Source organism: Athene cunicularia (assembly GCF_003259725.1).
Source record: "Athene cunicularia isolate RWA chromosome 15 unlocalized genomic scaffold, athCun1 chr15_part1, whole genome shotgun sequence".
NCBI classification, from domain to species: Eukaryota; Metazoa; Chordata; class Aves; order Strigiformes; family Strigidae; genus Athene; species Athene cunicularia.
Genome location: NW_020799121.1, coordinates 4,356,773 through 4,376,532, shown reverse-complemented (window position 1 = coordinate 4,376,532; position 19,760 = coordinate 4,356,773). Strand labels below are relative to the sequence as shown.

At 41.9% G+C, this 19,760-nt stretch overlaps 1 protein-coding gene across 1 annotated transcript in view; it reads left to right on the top strand.

Annotated features, from left to right (window-relative positions):
- The window catches only part of SPPL3 (signal peptide peptidase like 3), a 59,984-nt gene extending 45,402 nt beyond the window's left edge, over positions 1 to 14,582 (top strand). The window contains exons 4-11 of the mRNA XM_026859930.1: positions 253 to 372; positions 3,523 to 3,601; positions 4,336 to 4,448; positions 8,745 to 8,851; positions 9,831 to 9,994; positions 11,239 to 11,438; positions 12,513 to 12,622; positions 13,357 to 14,582. Coding sequence (XP_026715731.1) covers positions 253 to 372; positions 3,523 to 3,601; positions 4,336 to 4,448; positions 8,745 to 8,851; positions 9,831 to 9,994; positions 11,239 to 11,438; positions 12,513 to 12,622; positions 13,357 to 13,428 — 965 coding nt within the window. The 3' untranslated portion in view covers positions 13,429 to 14,582. The remainder of the gene's footprint in view (positions 1 to 252; positions 373 to 3,522; positions 3,602 to 4,335; positions 4,449 to 8,744; positions 8,852 to 9,830; positions 9,995 to 11,238; positions 11,439 to 12,512; positions 12,623 to 13,356) is intronic.
- Positions 14,583 to 19,760: the final 5,178 nt, after the last annotated feature.

The window sequence follows — 19,760 nt, the reverse complement described above, 5'->3', positions numbered from 1 at the left end:
GGATTCTGCAAAGCAGGGCTGTTGCTGTACACACCCAGCCACTGCGATCTTGCAGTTTAGCTGGAGTGTTCTTGCACAGACTGCTATGCTTGGTTATGATAGTGCGTGAGGATCTCAGAGTAAATGTTGGTTTCAGTGGCACTGAAAGGGAATTTATTGCCAGAGTCCTCAGTTGTGTTGGTGAGGACAGGCTGTCGATATATGTGTGGTAAGAAATAGCCCAAGTTAAATGTCACTTTCCTTCTTCTGCAGGTATTCAAACCATTGATTCTACCCAGGCGCTGTTCCTGCCGATCGGAGCGTCTGTGTCTCTCCTAGTTATGTTCTTCTTCTTTGATTCAGTTCAAGTTGTCTTTACAATATGCACAGCAGGTGACTAAGTTTTCTTCTCTTTATAAGAATTGCAATAGAACAGAAAGCATTGATAAAATACTGTTGATAAGAATTATAATACATGTCATAGTACCTTAAAAAAAAACCCTCATCAGGTTTCACAGTTGTATTTTCATGTCTCCGTAGCTATTAATAAAGTGACAGGTATTATTTGAGAAGTATTTTCCACTTAGAGATTTGCTAAACCTACTGAACTATAAATTGCCAGAGTTTTGAAAGATGCCCAATGAATTATTTTATGTAAAGTTCACTTGTTTATAAATCAGTGCTCAGAACTGTACCTGGTATTTCATAACTCCAGTGCTTTATAGGATCATAGCATAACCATGGAGTTTCTCTCCAGAGACTTCTTTTCCTAGCTGAATTTTGAGGTTTGCTTTTATGCAGTTTTTCTTTGTTTCAAGGGTATTTCTGGTCTCACTAGCATTTTGAGTATTATTCTGTTGTACTGCTTGAATTTAGAACAAAAATTAAACTGTTGTCTGCAAATAAACTGCAAGTCCTCCAATCCTGTTTATTTACATTTTGTCATTTAAGTAAATACCAGGGCTTCGAATTTTGGAAAATTTTGGCATTTTGATCTTTTTACAGTTTTTCTAGAGACCAGCTGCTGTTCAGGGTAGCAAGATTCTTCCTACTGCTTGAAATGTGCATCAGCTTTTAATACTTGTACTCCTCAGTCCACATACAGAGTCTGAAGATTTTTAAACCCCTAGCTCTCATCCTTCTCTATTTCTTGTATATGCAATGCAGGATTTTCCCTCATGATTTAACTCCTGAGCTATGCATCCTTTCCAGCCCTTTAAAAAGGACTTGATGTTGATGAGTGAAATCTAAATTTCTGCTCTTGACATGAGTCTGAGACTCCTATCTCTAATTCTGGAAGCATAGTCCTGTAGAGGTCTCCTGAATACTGCTTTTACCTATGACACCTATGTTCTTTCTTATTAAAAATAAATTACCAGATTAATTCTACTGTATACTAGGTATTAGGGGAATATATATACACACCTATATAATAAGATATTGTAAAGGAAGACTTATGACAAAAGACAGATTTAATTTGGCAAGCTTATTTGTCCATTTATTTCCAAAATGACCTTGACATTTGAAACTTTATTTGTAACGTTTGTGGTGTGTAATTAGGCGATATTGTGTCAGCTGGAGGTTTTTGCAGGTTTAAGAGGATTAAGTCTGTTCGGATCGGTGCACTTGGGTATCTTTATTCTTGAACCTGGTTTTAGGATACTTTTGTGCTTTTTCTTGGTCTTGCATTGGGGAGCATCATTAAGCTCAGGGGACTTTGGCCCCAGAACCTCTAAAATGCAAAGCTTTGTTAGAAGCTATAGAGCAGGGTGGGGACCCTGATGGGAGTTGGGAACCTCCAGCTGGAACTGTGGGACTTTGTCCCTCTGTCCCCTGAAGCTCAAGTAGTGCTGTGTTACATCCTGTTTTTGTAGACTTTAGAGGCTGATGCGGGGGAATTTCTAAACTATAACGGATGTCTGGTTTCTTAAACCTCTCTTAAATCTTCCTCCCACAAAGATTTGCTATTCAGGGAAGATTTGGGAGCCAGGGTAGGTGCAGCAAACAGCCTAAGGCCAGGACTAGCTGCTAAGCAGAGGCCAGAGCTGAAGAGTTGGCGCATTGCCTGCAGACAGGAGTTAATCCGATTGAATGAATAGGTATTGAGGGAAAAGTTATGATTGGAAGCCCGGACAGTCATGAACGAGATTGAGAGGGCAATGTGAATCACTGTGATTGCATTTTAATTTTTATATTCTCTGAACTAGCCAAGCTTTGGGGTGGCAGCAATTGGGGATACCAGGACAGGAGGTGCAAAGAGCTGAAGGGGAAGGAGAGATGCCGAGGGCGATGAGGGGTGGTTTGGGGTGAGGAAGGCTCAGTCTGGCAGTGTTAGAGGTGGACTAGGGAGCAGGGCAGGCAGGCAGGCCAGGGGTACGGGTTTTGCTGTGCAGCGTTCTTTGCCATGCACCTCTAAAAAGGTTCCTAGTTCAACATGTGTAGGGTTGCCACGCTCTCCACGCTTTCCCTACCCCTTCTGCTTTTTTTTTTTCCTCCTCTCTGAAATACTGATAGAACTGTGAATGTCCATGGCACTGTTTTCATACATTTTTTTCTTTTTATAAATGAATTGATTGTTGTTTGTATGGTTGTGTTTTTTGTTTGTTTTTTTTTTAATCTTCCACCCACCAGGAGGGCATTGAGGAGTGGAAAGTTGTGGTTTAACCAAACCAATTTCTTTTCTCCAGTTGGTTTAAGCTGTGTACTAAAGAGAATATTTGATTCCTTCTCATTATCTTAATTTGAGAATTTAAAAAAATTCCCTTTTTAAAAACTAACAACCACCACCCCAATTTTTGTAAGGACTGAAAACAGCAAAAAAATTTGATTTGCAGCATGCAGAAAATGTCGAGCAACTCTTCCATTTTCATTTCAGTCTGTTCTTGCTACAGCAGTTTTGGATGCGTGCTGCTGACATGTCTGTGTCTCCACACCCTCATTCTTCAGCAATTAAAACAGTCCTTAGTACAAATTCATTGCTATTATTTTTTTTAAAAAACTAGAAGGAAAAAGAATTATAAATACCAGCAGTTACTAGACGTTTTCACAAATGTGTGGGTGGGATAAGTATGCTTCTTAAAAAAGAAAATGTTTATGGAAATAGTCTATTTGGATATTTATGTATTTTTATCATCCTATTTTCAAAACCATAAAGCACTTTGTATTTTTAAAAAGTTAAGTTGCCAGCTATTGGATATAACTTACTTTAAGTTCTTTTTTTTTTTTTTTTGACTTGTAGATTATTTGAAAACTGTTTTTTTTTTTTTCCTGACATGATCATGAATAGCTTTAAGACTTCTTTTTTAAGGTTTGGGGATGGGGTGTTTAATTCCTTTGAGAGCTTTTATTCTGATGGAGGTTTGAAAGCGTACTAACAAAAGTTCTGCGGAAAACCTTGGAGCCTCTTAGCTGCTCTTGCTTTAATAATACTGCAGCATATGATAATAGGACATTGTTGCAAGAGCTTTTTCAAATTGGAGAAGCTTGTTTGTGTAATGTAGAAATTAGGTCTGAATGTACTAATATTACCTTTTCTTTTTCCAGTCCTTGCAACAATAGCTTTTGCTTTCCTTCTGCTCCCGATGTGCCAGTATTTAACACGGCCATGTTCACCTCAAAACAAGTAAGGACTTGAGAAATCTTATTCTCCTCTTCTTGTATGTTGTATTTATTTCTTCTAATGAGACTGCTTTAATAATTACAAGCATTAACCTCAGGGCTTCAGGGCTGATGTTTGTGCATATTTTTTGTGCCAACACCATGTTTCCACTTTGAAACTAGGAAGCACAATTTCTGCAAGTCATATGTGCGTGCCAGCTGGGGAAATGCAGTACTGTTGCAGGGGACTAGATTTCTCAACAGTGGTTTTTAAGAATTTTGGCTGAGATTTCAAGAGTTTGGGAGTTGGTATTGGATTTTAATGTTTGTTAACATTGGACTATGGATTTTAATTCTGGCTCTTTCAAAGACTGTAGTTACATTGGTGAAAATTGCAGATGTTAATGTCATGTTTTGAAACTAATTTTGTTTTATACCTTGTGACTAGAGTTCATGCTGCAAAAAGCACTATCTTGGATGGTACTAGGAAATAGCATTCATGGTAACAATTTCAAGAGGGGTGCCAAGATTTACAGGGTTTTTTCTGTCTCTGTAGTTCAGGCTTTATACACATTATTTGAATGTGAGAGAAGCTTTTATTTTGTTGCTGTTTTGGTACCTACTGTGGCAAAGGAACTTCCCTTCAGTTGTTCTTGGCATCTTTCATCAGCAGTTGAGCCTTGTTCCAACAGTGTCCATTTTCTGTTCTTTAAATGGAAACATAAAGTCTTCTAGCTGATGTTTATATGTTGTTCCTAGGATTTCCTTTGGCTGCTGTGGGCGTTTCACTGCTGCTGAGTTGCTCTCATTTTCTCTGTCTGTGATGCTTGTCCTTATCTGGGTCCTAACTGGCCACTGGCTCCTTATGGATGGTGAGTATGTGAATTAAGGGATTTTACTACTGGTTTGTGCCTGTTCTGACACATCCAGTCACCTGGTGATGATTGGTGAAAATTGCTAATATTAGTGGCTTGCTGAGTTGTAATACTGTGTGGTAGACTCCCTGAAAACAAATGCTGTCAGGAACATGTCAGGGTAGTGTTTGGGACACCTGTTTTTCTGGTTTGTAAAAGCTTCCAAGGAAGTGCCAGTACACTCATGAAAGATATTCTGCACCTGTGTGGTGTAGGGTGAATTGGCAGTTTTAGTTAAAGATGTGTGGAGACAGTGGTTGTTTATGAATCATAACTTGATCTTAACAATCTGGTTATTTTTTGCTGTGCATCTTGTTGTTCATTGGTTCAGATGATCAAATAATTTGTTGTGAGACAATTCACAGTAGCTGGTTGTCTTTGATCTCTTTGATGCTTGCCATAGATGGTGAGATGGGTGAAGCTGGCAGGCATCCAGCTGGCTTGAAGGTGTGATTTATTTTTTTTTCCCCCCTCCATGCTGGTTGAACTGAATTCACAGCTTAGTGTTCCAAAAAGGAGCTTTCCTCTTCCCCTTCTGCCTTCCAAATCTCTTGTGCTAGCTCTGGCACTCATTTAATCACATGGTAAACTGATTCAGCTCACTAGAATGGCAGCGTACTCTTTTTTTGCCAGGCTATTTTTCTGCTGCTTCAGTAAGATGAATTGGATTATTGTGCAGTCAGGTATGTGCTAAATTTGGCAAAAGGTAAGTGGCAGCATGATGGGATCTGAGAGGATGGTGTGGATATGATGGCAGAGGGATGAAGGGGGTAGCCTGGAGCAGGACCTCCACTTCTCAGCAGTGTCAGGCAGCTAAATTGGCTTAGGACACCTCACGAAATGGCACCCTGAGGTTGTGATTGCTTGAGGAAAAATAGCAGGGACAACATTATCTGCCCTTGAAATGGTTTGTTGCAATAGAAAACATACATCGCATCAGCTTTCCAGCTCCTAAATGAGGTAGTAGCAGCAGCAGAAAGTCCTTAGCCCTGAAGGCTCTTGTGGCACCTTGATTATTTCCTTTGTATATAGGTGTTGTTTCATTTGTGTTTTTTGCTGCATTTAAAAGTTCCACCTGTTGTGTCTTGGGGAATACCTTTTAAAGTACCCAGATACTAAAGGAAAAAATGCAGATGAAGTTTGTTTTATGCTAAGCAGAGTAGCCCACCATGAAATCAAGGGTGATTTTTTTGGTCTGCAGTAGCTACAAAGCTGAATGGAGTGTCAAGTGTGGATTTTGACAAAATCTGAAAAGATCTCTACACTGAGATATTGACAGAAGCATTTACTTAAAAATAGATATTTTTGTGAGTGCTTCACTCTGAAATAGTTGCCTTTGAGGTAATTAATCCACGGAACTACTGGTGCAGAGTGGTTTCTGGGTTTTATTTCTCTTGGTGGTTGTTTATGATTTACTGAATTCTGTTGATATTGTCTAGCTTTGGAGTATTTTATGTAGTTTATATTAAGGGAGCTTGAATTTACACAGGTAAGCCTCCTGTCATTTGTTCAGACCCAATTAAATCAGTATTTGTCAGTGACATTGAACAGGGAACAGCACTTAACTGGCCTTCGTCAGGGAAACAGACTGTATAGTTTTACACCTCATACTATACTGCTGCAAGTGGGATCACATCATCTCTGCTTTTACCCTTTGCTCCTCTGTAACCAAATACTTGAGACCCCAATTAATCTTGTTTGGAGGGAAACGTGGCCAATAAGTACTGCTGGGTAATATATGCAAGTGGAGCACTTGCTGCTCTTTAAGCCAGTGCCTGCCAGCTGCTGGGTGTGCTGTGATCTACCTCCTCCTCCCGCTTGAACGGGGATGATCTTCTGTTTCACTGTCGGCAGAAAATGAAACAGATGTTGTGAACGTGCTTCTGGGCTGGCGGCTGGAGGGAGAAGGCGTTTAACAGTACACCTCGATTTTTGTGTGCGTGGTTTGTTGGTGTGCAGGTGAGTCTCTCTTTGTGAGAGAGTATTTCTGCTTCAGAGCTGAGTGAAAGGGAGGGGAAGTACTTCATGGTAATTTCCAGTCCTTACAAAACCCCCGATTTGGAATATATTTCAGTGGAGATCTGCCATATATAGTTTGTCAACACCATTCATGAGCTTGGATATGGATGACTTTGTTTCTCATATGATTTCTGGATTTTTTTCATTGGAAAGGAAAGCTGGCTTCCCTTTAGAGAAGCCTGTTGGTGGTTTGACTGCACTTTGGCCTTTATTACTCGTACTTGTTCACAGGCATTCTTGCTTCTGTTTTTTAAATTTGCCAATATTTCTTAAAGCAGTTGCAAAACTGCATAATTACTAGCATGTGTATGTCACTGTCATCTAATGGACTTTTTTCTATCTTCTTTTCTACCCGGTATTTGCTTAGTTTGAAGAAGGTGTCTTGTGGTCTGCCTGCATTTGTTTCGGTGATAGAGAAATAGAGTGTGTGAACAATAGATAAATCTTTTTGCTGGTTAAAATATTTCCACTTCTAGTTAATTATAACCTGGAAATCCTCTCCTAAATATAGGCTTGCTTGAGCTATTATTAACAGTGGCTTTAGAGAAACCTCTTTGATTTAAGACAGACTGTTCCCTTGTATTTGCTCTTCTGCCAGAGGAAGTCTGTAACTGAAGGCTATATTGAATTACTGAATGCAGTTCTTTTTCTTGCTGCTTTGCTGTGTCAAATTCTTTAAACCTCAATAATTTGCTTACATTTTATAGCTAGTTACAGTTATGCAGCATGATTTAGGGTACATTTTTATCTGAGTAATCCTATTACTTCATTGAAACTGGCAGCCAGGGCACTTGGCGTTGTGCTAAGCTTGTCAGTTCTCAAAAGATAAGGTGGGTTTGGCAAAGTCATTGCTGGGACGCAGCCCCTGGGCACTGCAGGCAACCATGCTGGCAGGTGTTTGGTGGCGCTTTTTTCCCTTGAATCTGTATGGAAATGTTTCCTTAGTGTTTTGATGGAAGAACTCCACATCTTTCAGGTGAAATGCAAGCATAAAATAGTTTACAGTTGCGTAATTACAGCATGAGAATCTGAAGGGTAAATTGTAAATTTCAGCCTTAGTCGAGTTGTCGTGCTGGTGAGCATATTATATAATGAATCGATTTTCCCTGCAGTTTCACTTGGTCAAAATAGGATTATAACTTTTTACAAATTCTGTGTCACGTTAGACAAACACATTTTGCTTACAAATGTCTGCATACTTAAGTGTAAACTGGTCCCAGCAGGGCTCCATTATTCCTTCTAAATCTACTGATACCATAGATGAAACAATTTATTTTTAAAGCTTTTTTATTTTAAGGATCTCTTTAGGGATTTACTTGTAACCAGTTGAAATATATTAAATTGTCAGTGGAGTATCTTTCATAGCTAAGGCTAGGCTTAAAGAAACAGGAAATCACACGAATGTGAGGACTGGGAATTTTTTTTTTCTAGTGTAACATCTTTGTTTTCTACCATGACAAAATTCCCCTTGGAAGAGAACTAATATCTGAGCTGTGGTGTGTCATTCAGCTTGTTGAATCTGGCTGAAAACTCACCCTTGGGAGGAGGGCTAGAAAAAGACTTGCCCATATTTTTTTCCCCATTGGTAGGTAGGCTTTCACATAGATTTTTGTTATTGGGAAATCCCTGTATATCTAAACAATAATCTTTCATAGTTAGTGTTTAGGAAGTCTTACACAACCTTGTCCAGATTGGTTTCAGTGGGTTTTTGTCGTATCACATTCTAACATGTCACATAACCATGCTATTTCTGAATTAAGAGTCAAGGATTTTACTTATTTTACACATTTACAAGAAAACCTCCTAAAGGTGTAAAAGAAGAGTTTTATGTTTGGGGCACAAAGAATTCAGACTTGTTGCTTCTGTTTTGAACTGGGTAGCCAGTGTTTTATGCGGAGATGGAGTCTCTAGGACGCAAGACATGAAAACATTTCTCTGTGGCAGGTAGTGGAAGTTGGGTGGAATGGGCAGCTGTGCCTGCAGAGGGATTTCTGCCTCCATGGGGGCATGTTCACAGTTGGCAACTGAATGTATTTTGACTTTTTCTTAACTCTGGTAAGGAGAATGTCACTATCTGGAAATAATAGACAGTCATCTAGCGCATGCGGTGCTGCACAGGTGCAAACAGAGGCTGCTTTGGGGTGTTTTTTGTGGGGGAGGTATTGGCTTGGGTTTGGTTTTATTTTTTTGTTTTGCTATTTTTAATGAACTAATTATGTGCTTGCATTTTTGTAGCTCTGGCTATGGGCCTGTGTGTTGCAATGATAGCCTTTGTTCGGCTGCCCAGCCTGAAGGTTTCCTGCTTGCTACTCTCTGGGTTACTAATTTATGATGTCTTTTGGGTAAGTGTTTTGTTTGGTTTTGCTAAAACTGTTTTTATCCTTTGGATTTGTAATTGGCCTTGAGCCATTTTTTACACAAATTGTACTAGTATGAACTTGATGAAATCTGGCAAAGCCAGAAGATCAGCTTCATTGCTCCATTTCTGAGATGTTAAAGTCTGCAGCAGATACAGAATGATTTCCTCACTAATTAGTTGACAAAAGCAGAAACATGATTAGAATATTTCAATTTTGGCATATTATTTAAAAAAATTAATTGGACCTCAAATTTTGAAAGCCTGGCTGAAGATCAGAACAAGCATTTCCAAGTAAACACAAAGCCTTCTCCACGCTTGCACAGTATGCACATGCCAACTTCTTATTAGCAGTGAAATGTGCAAAACAGGAATGCAAACTGATTTATAGCCAGTAAGGCTGGCATAAATCTTACTGCATTTTTCCAAGAAACCTGACAGAATATATTTTGTAATACTGAAAGGATTTTGTTTTACCTTTGCATAACACTGAGCACTGATCCTGGGAAGCTCTTGCTGACAGCTCTGGCAGCCAGTCAGTTTCCCAGTGTGATGAGCTTGTTTGAAACAAGTATTGCATCATTCCGTTTATGAGTGAGCACTGCACTTACCTCTTCTCTGCTTTCAAGCTTTCTCACGTTTTCAGTATCCTGTTACCAGCCTTTGTAGCCCTGGACTACCTACTGTAGTCTGGGCAGATCCTTTGCCAAAGGATCTCAAGATATTGATCATTATCTTGATATCAGAAAGTATATTCCAGTTATTTCTGAGGATTAATAGTGTAAAAATCTTTATCTGAATTTTTGAAATACATTTTGCCTTTTGGCATCATATGTACAACATATACATATGGAAATTTTGGATAATATCCTTTCCTTTCTTGAATAAGCAAAGCAAAATACACGCAGCTTTGAGTTGCTATATAATTGCAGTTTGTAATTTCTTGTGATTTCCTTGCTCCATAGGTCTTTTTTTCTGCCTACATCTTTAACAGCAATGTTATGGTGAAGGTGGCCACACAACCAGCTGATAATCCCCTTGATGTTTTATCCCGGAAACTTCACCTTGGACCAAATGTGGGTAGAGATGTTCCCCGTCTGTCACTGCCTGGCAAACTTGTATTTCCAAGGTAAAATCAGAACTTCTTTTACTGATTATATGAGAAAAATTCTTACTCCCTGTACTCTGTAGTAGCACTAATTCTCTTGGAAAATACCAACTGAATTCCTTGTTTAATCACTCCCTCTTGGTGACAAAAAAGGTATGTAGTGAGTAGTGAGGATTGGATGCTTTGCATTTGCTGACTCACAGCACGCAGAAATGATCCTAATTAGGTTAAAAGGTGGCCTGTTCAGCGCAGGATGCACATATGTTGCAAGTGTGAGTTCTACAGTTTAATGACTGCTATTATAGGATTTTTGTCCTTTTGCTTAAAAGCAAAAGACCTGAGGTTTATTACAACATCAGAATAGTCTCGATTACTGCATAATTGCAGTAATTAGAAACTGATCTAAGCCAGGAGGGTTTACCGGGTAAGTGCTGTGTTGGAGGGAGATTATTCCACATCTCTTTTGCTGCTGGTGCTCCTTGATGTCTCCAATTTTTAACCAGATATGTGTAGGCCTGATCAGGCAGTGAGCTCCTTATGCAGTAGGTTATCTTGGCATATTTACTTTATCCTTGTTTCTTTAGATGTTGGGATGCTGAAACTGCAGAGTTTTGGAGTTGATTGTCTGCAATGATAAAACCAAAATTGTTCATTTTGTCATAATTTGGCTTTGTTTTCATGAAAAATATCTTGGATTTAAAATATTGGGCAATTTTAGTTCTTAATCTACTTAACAATTGGCTCTTTCTGGGAACCTGGCGAGACTAGTTTTCTGTGTCTTTTGTCTGAATGAGGCCAAAGATCCAAGAAGTCCATGAATTGACTTCCTGCCATGTATTAGAGGCAATCTGTTCACACAGGGATGAAGGTGCCCTGCCTATCAATGTTAATCAAACAGTTGGATAAAATGGTCAGCTGGCACCTCCCATCAACGCCTAGGGAAGAGATGATTGAAACAGTGAGTCGATGGATCTGTTTTATTGAGTGAGTTAAGAGCAAAAGCAGCTTAAACACTACTGGCAGAAATAAACTGCTTTGGAGCAACATGTCATTACTCTCAAAATGGATATGTTTAAAACTGAGCTGAGGTGGTGGTGAAATCACTGAGGGAAGAATCTTCAGTAGCCAGCATTTAGCTTCTATTCTATAAAAGTTTGTTGGTAGAAAGAAGGAATGTGCACAATGAAGCTCAAAACCAAAGTGGAGGAGTCTAGAGCTCGTCCCCTTGTATTCTGGGCATGAACCCAATTTCAGTTGCTCTCTAGTTCCACAGGCAGCCACTTCTCCATGCTGGGGATCGGCGATATTGTGATGCCAGGTCTTCTGCTCTGCTTTGTCCTGCGTTACGATAACTACAAAAAGCAAGCCAACAGCGATTCCTGTGGTGCCCCAGGGCCAGGGAACATCTCTGGCCGTATGCAGAAGGTCTCTTACTTTCACTGCACACTTATTGGATATTTTGTAGGTGAGTAATTAGTTTAATATGGATAGCTGCTTAGTGAGCAGAAGTGGGATTATTGTAGTAGGTTTAAAAGGTGATGAAAGCAAGTGTAAAGAGGCTTTGAGAGAATGCTTCGTTATGTTCTTTTTTTAATCCTCCTCTCTTTGGGTTTCACTGGTGTGGTCTAAGGAGAAAAATCCTCCTACAGTCTTCTCTTTAAGGTTTTTTTTTTGTTTGTATTTTATTTAGAAGATGAAAGAGATTATCAGTGTATTTTTGTTAGCAGCTTTTTGTACTTTGCTTTACTAGCATAGCAAGTGTTGTTTGTCATACCTGGGTTATGGGAAAAATATGGGAGTTTCTAGATGGACTGTGCTGGGCAAGAGTACAGTGAAGTCATTCATCCAGATAACTCCTGTGTTTTTTGTGTTCGACTGTTAATGCTTATGATCCTGAGACACTTCAGTACATACAGAAAATTGTAAATAGTCTCAACTGGAATGCTGTTTATAATTTATGGAGCCATCCATCTCCTCCCTAACATAAAATAGATTTTTCCGTAAGGTCAGGACATGTGTGTGCATATCCTGACCTCCTGCAGTCCTTCTGAGGATGAAAAGATCACTTCCTACCAACAGCCATTCTCTTCCCCCTCCTTGTCTTTTGCCCTCCATTCCCTTTCAGCAGATCTCCAGGAAAATCATTCCTGGTGTGTGCAACCCTTCCTCTTAGCCCCCTGTTTCTCAGGCGAGGGGCCTCAGACTGACAGTCTCAAGAGGTCCCGGCTCTGGAGCAGCACTTCAGTGTGGTGCATTCAACTTCCCTCCGCCTTTTGTTGCGTTTTGTTTGCGTTATTCTTAGCTTAGTCTTTGAGATTCAAAACTGGAGCAAGTGGCTCAACACAGCCTAATATTAAAATAGAATAATTTTTCACTGTTTTGTTTGTCTCACTCGTGTTCAGGGAAGGCAAAGCACAGATAAGTAACTTTTCCACAGCCTGTCTCTTAAAATGGTGAGGAAGGGAGCCACATGTGGATGAAATGATGAGAACATCCATATGCAACCTAAAGATATTTGAGTCCCTTTTTTCTTTTACAGGTCTATTAACTGCAACAGTAGCTTCTCGTATTCACCGGGCAGCCCAGCCTGCCCTACTCTATTTGGTACCATTTACTTTATTGCCGCTCCTCACCATGGCCTATTTAAAGGTAAGACAGGATTATGGTTCCGCACAGGAGGCTCTGGGGGTCAGCTGGAAGCAGGTTCAGTGTTCTTGCACTGGGCAGCAGCTCTCACGAGGAGAGAGCGTGTCCTTAACAGCCCTGGCCCAGAACTAAGGTATTGCTGCTCTTGGGCTGAATCTTCATTTTAGAGAGTGGAGTAACTGAGAGATGCAGTTCCTGAAATAGAAGATAATTTATGTACATAAAGTACCAGTAATTATAAACTAAATTCTGAAGTATTAAATGCTGTTTGAATTAAATAAGTATATTTGTCCTCACCCAGCTGATGGTGCAAGAATGTGTGCACAAAGGTCAAACAAGATTGGAGAGGCAGATCCTTGTTTACCTCTTTCCAGTCACCCGTTCTGAACAGAAATTTTAAAATGTAGCCTTTCCTGTTACGGGGGCTTTTGTTGAAACACACATCTAGCACTCTGCAGAGTGGAGCATAGGAAAGAGCAGAATTTTCCACCTGCATAAATGTTTTCTTCCCATCAGAAACACATTTTGGGTAGATCTACCACCAAAATAACATGTTCTGGCCTGACAGGGAAAGGATTTTTTTTTTTTTTTACTGTCTTTATTGTAATTTGCAGAACAAGTGAATAATACATTTGCTTGAAGACATGCTTGCAATTATAAATGCATTTTAAAATCTGAATTCTAAGTGGACTTTAAAGGTTCTGAGGGGATGGTCATTCTGCTGTTTCCCTGCCTAGGGGGATCTACGTCGCATGTGGTCTGAGCCTTTCCACTCCAAGTCCAGCAGCTCCCGTTTCCTGGAAGTATGATGGAACAGACAGAAAGTGACCTGAACTTCTGCCTTGGTCCTTTACACTTTAACTTGTGGCTTTGTCGTCTCCTAAAGCTGGACTGGCTGGTACTTGGGAAGGTACCAGTTGTGGGACTTGTATGAAAGGACTTCTTATTAAGAGGAGGAAAAGGAAAAAAAGCTAAGAACCTGGAGCTCCGCGTGACTCTATCTCCCTGCAGCTGTGGAATTGGGGACCCTTTGTGCAACTGCAGCCACTTTCCTCTTTTCCTCACTCGGATGAATTAGTACCAGACTATTATCTTTGTGAGAGAGGAAGAGACAGACTTGAAACTGAAAACGGCTTGAAGTCGTTCAAAAACTTGTGAACACTAAAAGAAAAAAACAGTTAAGAAACTGAAGCTTCTTCAGAGAACCCCTCGTGGACATTGGGACCAGTTTCCTGCTGGACTTCGGTTTTGAAATGAACTGAGACAGAAGGTCTTCTGTCACAATATTGGGTTTTTTTTGATTTATTAAATATTTCCTGTGGTGTGAGGTTACTTATTAAATCCACAGACATTGAGTGACTTCTTGCAGTATACATATAAAAATTTGTTGTAACAAGTTACATTTCCACCCAGATGTCATGTTGCAGTGAAAAAGGGCACGATTTTTATACATATATATATACACACATATAGATATATATATGAATAAATAAAAAGGAAAACCTGCTAAGATCATGCTATGTAGCAGACAGGGGCTTGCTGTAATTTTTAGCATGTAGAGCAGTTTACTATGGCTTTCTTGTATATGGATCTACAATGAGCAGCTGTTTTTTTTCCCCCCTCCTACAACTGAACCTGCAGTTTAAAAACAAGTGTAGTATTTGTACCGATTGTACTTACGGACTTTAGGGGATATTTGATTTTGATCAATGTAGCAAACTAGGGAAGAAAAAATTTCCAACCCAACCCTGTTCGTTTGAGGGGGGAGGGGGTGGGGGTGTCTTTTTTTTCTTTTTTCTTTTTTTTTTTCCTTTTTTTTAATTTTCTTTTTTTTACAGACAGCTCCCTTGCAGGTTTTTAGTAGTTCCTTCTTGACTCAGTGCATGTATTATAGCAGCAATTGTCTTTGTGCTTTCTGATCATAGTAATGTATCACTTGTAAATACATTTTTTCTATTTTCTATTTTTTTGTATTTTTTGCATTTTGTTTCATTAGTGTGCTGTATTTTTTCCATGCCCCTGCCCCTTAAAGAAAAAAAAAAAAAAAAAAAGGAAAAAAAGAAAAAGAAAACTGTCCTTTACTGTTGTTGTGACTGGTTGGAGTTTGTGTGTTGACTGCTTTGTACCTGTAGCCTGTTAAACTGTGGATTTTATTTTATTTTAAACCAGCGGTTCCAGTTCTGTTATTTTAGTGACTGAAAGGCTTCCCTGAGGTAACGAGAGCTTTTTTCCTTTAAAATATTCTGCCAAATTGGGTTTGGGGGACTCTCCAGAAAGCTTGTAGCTCTTGTGGTTTCATAGATGCTCATAACTGTTAGCTGACTGGGAGGAAAACAGGAATGTCTCAGGATGAATCTGACCGAGCAGGACCGTTAGCTTGGGGTACAGTTTTGCTGCAGCAGGTAAGGAGGCTTCGATGAAATGTCTGTTCCTTTCTGCTCTGTCAGATGGTACCAGAAGAGCATATTTAGCATGGTAGAAAATTTTTTGCAGCCAGGTATGTGTATGGTCGTTAATTATCGTCTTCCTCTGTTCGCAGGCAAGTCTGTGGGTGCTGACAGGCAGAAGGCCTGACGGCCTCCGGGCTGGCTCCTGCACATCCCTGAGAGGTGACACAACGCGTCTGAAGAAACAGTAAGAAGCAGCAGAGCCCTTCGGGGGGGTGGGGGGCTACAAGATTTAGCAAGTGTGGGAGGGCGGGTGTAGCAGAGGGGATGTTGTGACATTTTTTTTTTTTTTATCCCTAGTTCATCTTTCACTTTGTTGAAGAAATTTCCTCTAGTGTGTGCCTGCAACACTCATTGTCAGGTAACTGTCACTTTTTAATGAAGTAAATAGTTTTTAATTAAAAATCTGCTTGTACTGTTCATAGCAGGTGTTAGGTTCAGGACTTGCAGTCAGCTTGGGACAAAAGACATCAGTTTTCAGCTACACACCTCAGACTTAAGGTGAATAAAATATTAATGCGGATATTCAGAGAGAGAAAAAAAGACACTTTTTGGAGTTTTTCCTCCAGAGGTTCCAAGCAGTGGAACTGGATGTTTAGATCCAGTTTGCTACTGCTTTGTCTTCCCACCCCTTCCACCCGCCCGCTAGCAATGCACATCTTGGGTGCATTCAGCTTCTCGGGACTTACTTCCTCCTGCCTTTTGGAATTAAAATAAAATTTGGTCTTTTGCTGTTTTTCAGTGGTGTTTTTAGTCCCTGCCAGGAAAGCATGCCTCTGAGTTATTTTCTACGCTTAAAAAGCATTCTGGAAAAATTTCTAGAAGTGCTAATTGACAAATGCTTAGAACTAATTTAGCTTTCCAAAAAATCCTGGCCTTCCTCTTTAAGCTGTACTGCCCTGCTACACACTGTGACTTTCTGACTTGCACCAAGGTAAGAGACCGAGCTGTACCTGCAGCACTTTGTTCCTGAACCCACAGCGCTGAGCCGACTGCCCAGCTTCCCCGGCGACAGCACGAAAACTGGACTGGAAGGTGTTTGCTGCCCCTCTGCTGTACAACAGCAGCCACCACTGGCACGAAAAGGATTTTGGTGCCTTGCAGAGGTTAACTGGGGCACAACTGTTCTAAATACAAAGCTATTAACGTTTGCAGAGGGAAGAGCATTCTCCTGGGTTTTCCGAGTCAGTTAAAGCTGTAAAGCTTTGTCCCACAGTTCTCCCGTCCTGAGCAACCTCATGTTTGGGGGATCAGAGGCAGATTCCTACCTCGCTCCTCAGCTGCTGGGCGCTCTCTGCACGGACACACCTTTTGTCCTTGTTCCTTCCATCTGACTGACTATGCGTCTTCAGCTCGAGGATGGAACTGTGCAAGCTGCTTTGGGTTCTTTGGCTTTCTGGAGGCCGTGTAGGGCCCAGGCTTCCCTGTCCCTCCGGGGTCTGGTACAGCTGTGCAGGCCGCTTTGGTTTAACATTTTGTTGAAATCTGAAATAAACTACTTGACCCTGCAGTGAGACTACCAAACCACCTGCCCTTTCTCTTCCAGAGTTGTCAGGAAAAAAAATTTAGTAATTGTTTGACTATTATAAGCCTTGTAGGAAGGTAAAAGGATACTGGCAAAAGAGTGACAGACCCCAGAGCATGTTTATAGCACGGGACATGGACCAGAATGGTAACATGCAGACTCGGTAGCAGTTTTGAAGTCAATTTTCTGATGCATCTTTCGGAATAGTCAGCTTAGAAATTTTACTGTTTGTCATTTTGAAATTTCCCTAAGATCACACTTAATCTTACAAACAGTACGAGTTCAGAAATGGTGAAGTGTGTTAGGAACAGGAGATGGTTGCTCTGTGTTGGCCTGTTGGGACAAGCCGGGACGTGGCGGGCTCAGCCCGCCCACAGAGGCTCGGGAGCACACGGGGGCAGCCAGCACTGCAGTTTCCATCGGGTGAAGTTCAGAAACCTTTTGCTGAGATGAATGTTTCCTGTCCTGAGCGTGGGAGTAGGGTTTGTTCTGTGTGAGGAGGGGAAGTCACCGAGGCAATTGGGAAACACACCCTGACTGCTGGGTGGCTTCCCCAGCTTTGCATTGACCTCCCTGGGGAAGCAGAGGGAGGGTTCCCAATGATTTTTCTTTTTATACAAGTAGTGAGTGAGTAGAATTTGAAATTAATTTTTAGCTGAACAGTAGTAAATTGCATTTTCCAGGTTCCAACACTGTCATGCTTTCTTACCTCTATTCCATTTCTTCCAGTTATTCTTCATTATACTGTTATAGTACTTTGCTTTTTTACTTCAGGATGTCTTTCAAATCCGGTATTTTTCACACTTTCCAACATCCCCAGCCTAACCTGCACGTGTGGCTGTTGCCAGGTCTGTGTGTGTCATGAGGGCTCTCAACTTAGGCAAAACAAAATTTTAATTAAAATAATCTGTCCTATTTTATAGATAACACTGTCAGAAAAGACTGGTAGAGGAGACTATTTTGATGTGAAAGCAGTACTACAGCAATTTCAGCTGAGTGCTGTAAAACATTTTATACACTGCTTAAACTTGGAAGGCTGAGATGGCACTTTGGGGTTTTTTTTTTTTTGAAATGGTGTGAAGTTGAGCGGCGAGTCCCCACGGGCTGCGCGCCCCCGCGCCGAGGAAGGCAGATGCTCGGGGGGGGGAGCCAGGCTCCAGGCAGCTCCTTGGGCCTGAGGGGGTCGGGCCGAGAAGGACGTGTCTGGGGTCTGTGCTCCCCTGGAGGAGCAAAGTATTTCTCACCTGCCCATATTGAACTGTGACAGCCCAGAACACCTCGTCTCTTCCTTCCCTCTGTTGGGAACTCACATGAAAGGGACTGTGGGCTTTATCTGGGATATAAAATACATCAAATCTGAGGGGGGAAGTAACTCCTCATTACTGTAACTGTTTCCTAACAAAGGATTCTGGCTGGGCTCCCCCTGCTTCCTTCCCAGCAGCCTGCCCTCTGCCTCCTAACCAGTGTCACGTACACTTGGAGCACTCTGGGGCAAACCCCCAGAGCTCTTGAGAAGTGCAGCTGTGGCTTATCTCCTTCCCCACCTCCAATCTATGCGTGACCTATTTTCCTCATCTCGGTGCCCTGACTTTGCAGTGTTGGCTGAGTTTGTAAATTGATAAAACCCCCTGTAACTAGACCCTTTTCTCCCAGGGAAGCCTGGCCCTACCCATCCTGGCCAGGTTAGCGCTGTCTGGGGGCGGCTCTCGAAGAGCTCCCCGTTCAATGCTGCAAAACTTGTTTGTGTTTCGCACTTTCAGCAGTTCTTTTCTCTAACATCCCTGAGGAGCAGACACACGAACATTACAGCCAAAATTCTCTCTGCCAGCAGCAGCGAGGAGTAAGCTCTTAGTATCTTGCTCTGAGAAAAACCATCTCGCTCTTTGCTCTCGGAGCGGTGGGTCAGGCTTTGTGTGTAACCGTGCTGTTTACCCCAAAGCTGCTGTGCAGTGCTGGGTGACTGGTCCCTCTTGGGACCTGTGGCAGTGGGGAAAGTAGTGGAAAACTTTTGTTTGAAAGCCTTTGCACCCTTAAAGCATGTTTTTAGGTAAGGACAAAAGGGAACTCTGCTAATAGCACATCTGTAAGTTGTTCCTAGGCTCAGGAACCTGGCTGGCACGTTGTACCTAGACTGGTGGGTTCTGACCAGCTCCACCCTTTTTGTCATCTGATGATGTGCCCTGTAACTTGATCCAGACTATGGCAGCGGTTGGGTGCAGCGGTTGGCACCAAGTCAGCACTAGCAAGAAGCCTGTGACCGAGGCGGGCGGTGCGTGATCCAGGCTGCCCCCACGGCAGGCTCTGTCCGGTCAGAGGCGCAGCAGCAGCGCTCCCCCAAGAACAGCCGGTCCCTTGGTGCTGCCCCCGTATTCTCTGCGGAAGGTGCCCGGGATTTGGCACACCTGGTCCTGGTGCAGGTCCTGGTGCTCGCTGCCCGCAGAGCTGCTCTGCCCCTTAGGGCAGCCCTGGTGCCACAGAGGGGCAGCTGCACTCTGCGCCGGGGCAGAGAAGTTGTCATTTGGCGCAGGTAGGCAAGGGAGGAGCAGCTCTAGGAGAAGCAGCTAGATGGGGAGAGGGGAAACTGCCGCAGGCACAGCCTAAGTGTGACCGACTGACTGCTTGGGCCATGAGGGCTTCAGCTGGGGCTCAGCACAGGTCAGCAAAGACGAGCCCTGAACAATAACTGCATCCTGAAGTCCTCCCTTGCAGCCAGCAGCCCTACAGCTCCTCTTCTAGCTGGGTGACAGCAAGAAGTGTGAAATATTATCACTTCCTCCTACACAATCATAGAAATGAGCCTTCAGCAATGATCGGAGGTGAGAGGGGCTGGAATCAAGCTAGAAAAGTGTGTCTCGCTCCTAGAAACCCTCCATAATTTACAACACACTTAGCGAGCACGGTTTTCCAGTAGAAATGCTCTTGTTGCAGGCCGGGCCTGGTGCTGTTTCTGCTAATCCTTGGGTTTGCAAGAACAGCAAGAGAAATCAAGACTCGAAGACTTTGCCCCAGGACACAGTTGCCCTCTAGCGACCTGCAAGGGAATTATTTGTATTGTACCTCAAAGCCGTGTCTTAACTGGTGCCTGCAGGCCCTGCTGGTTTATGCTCCTGTCTCTGTCTTGTGACTGGAAGAAAATATTCTAAATTAATTCACATTTGTGTTAAAAAAA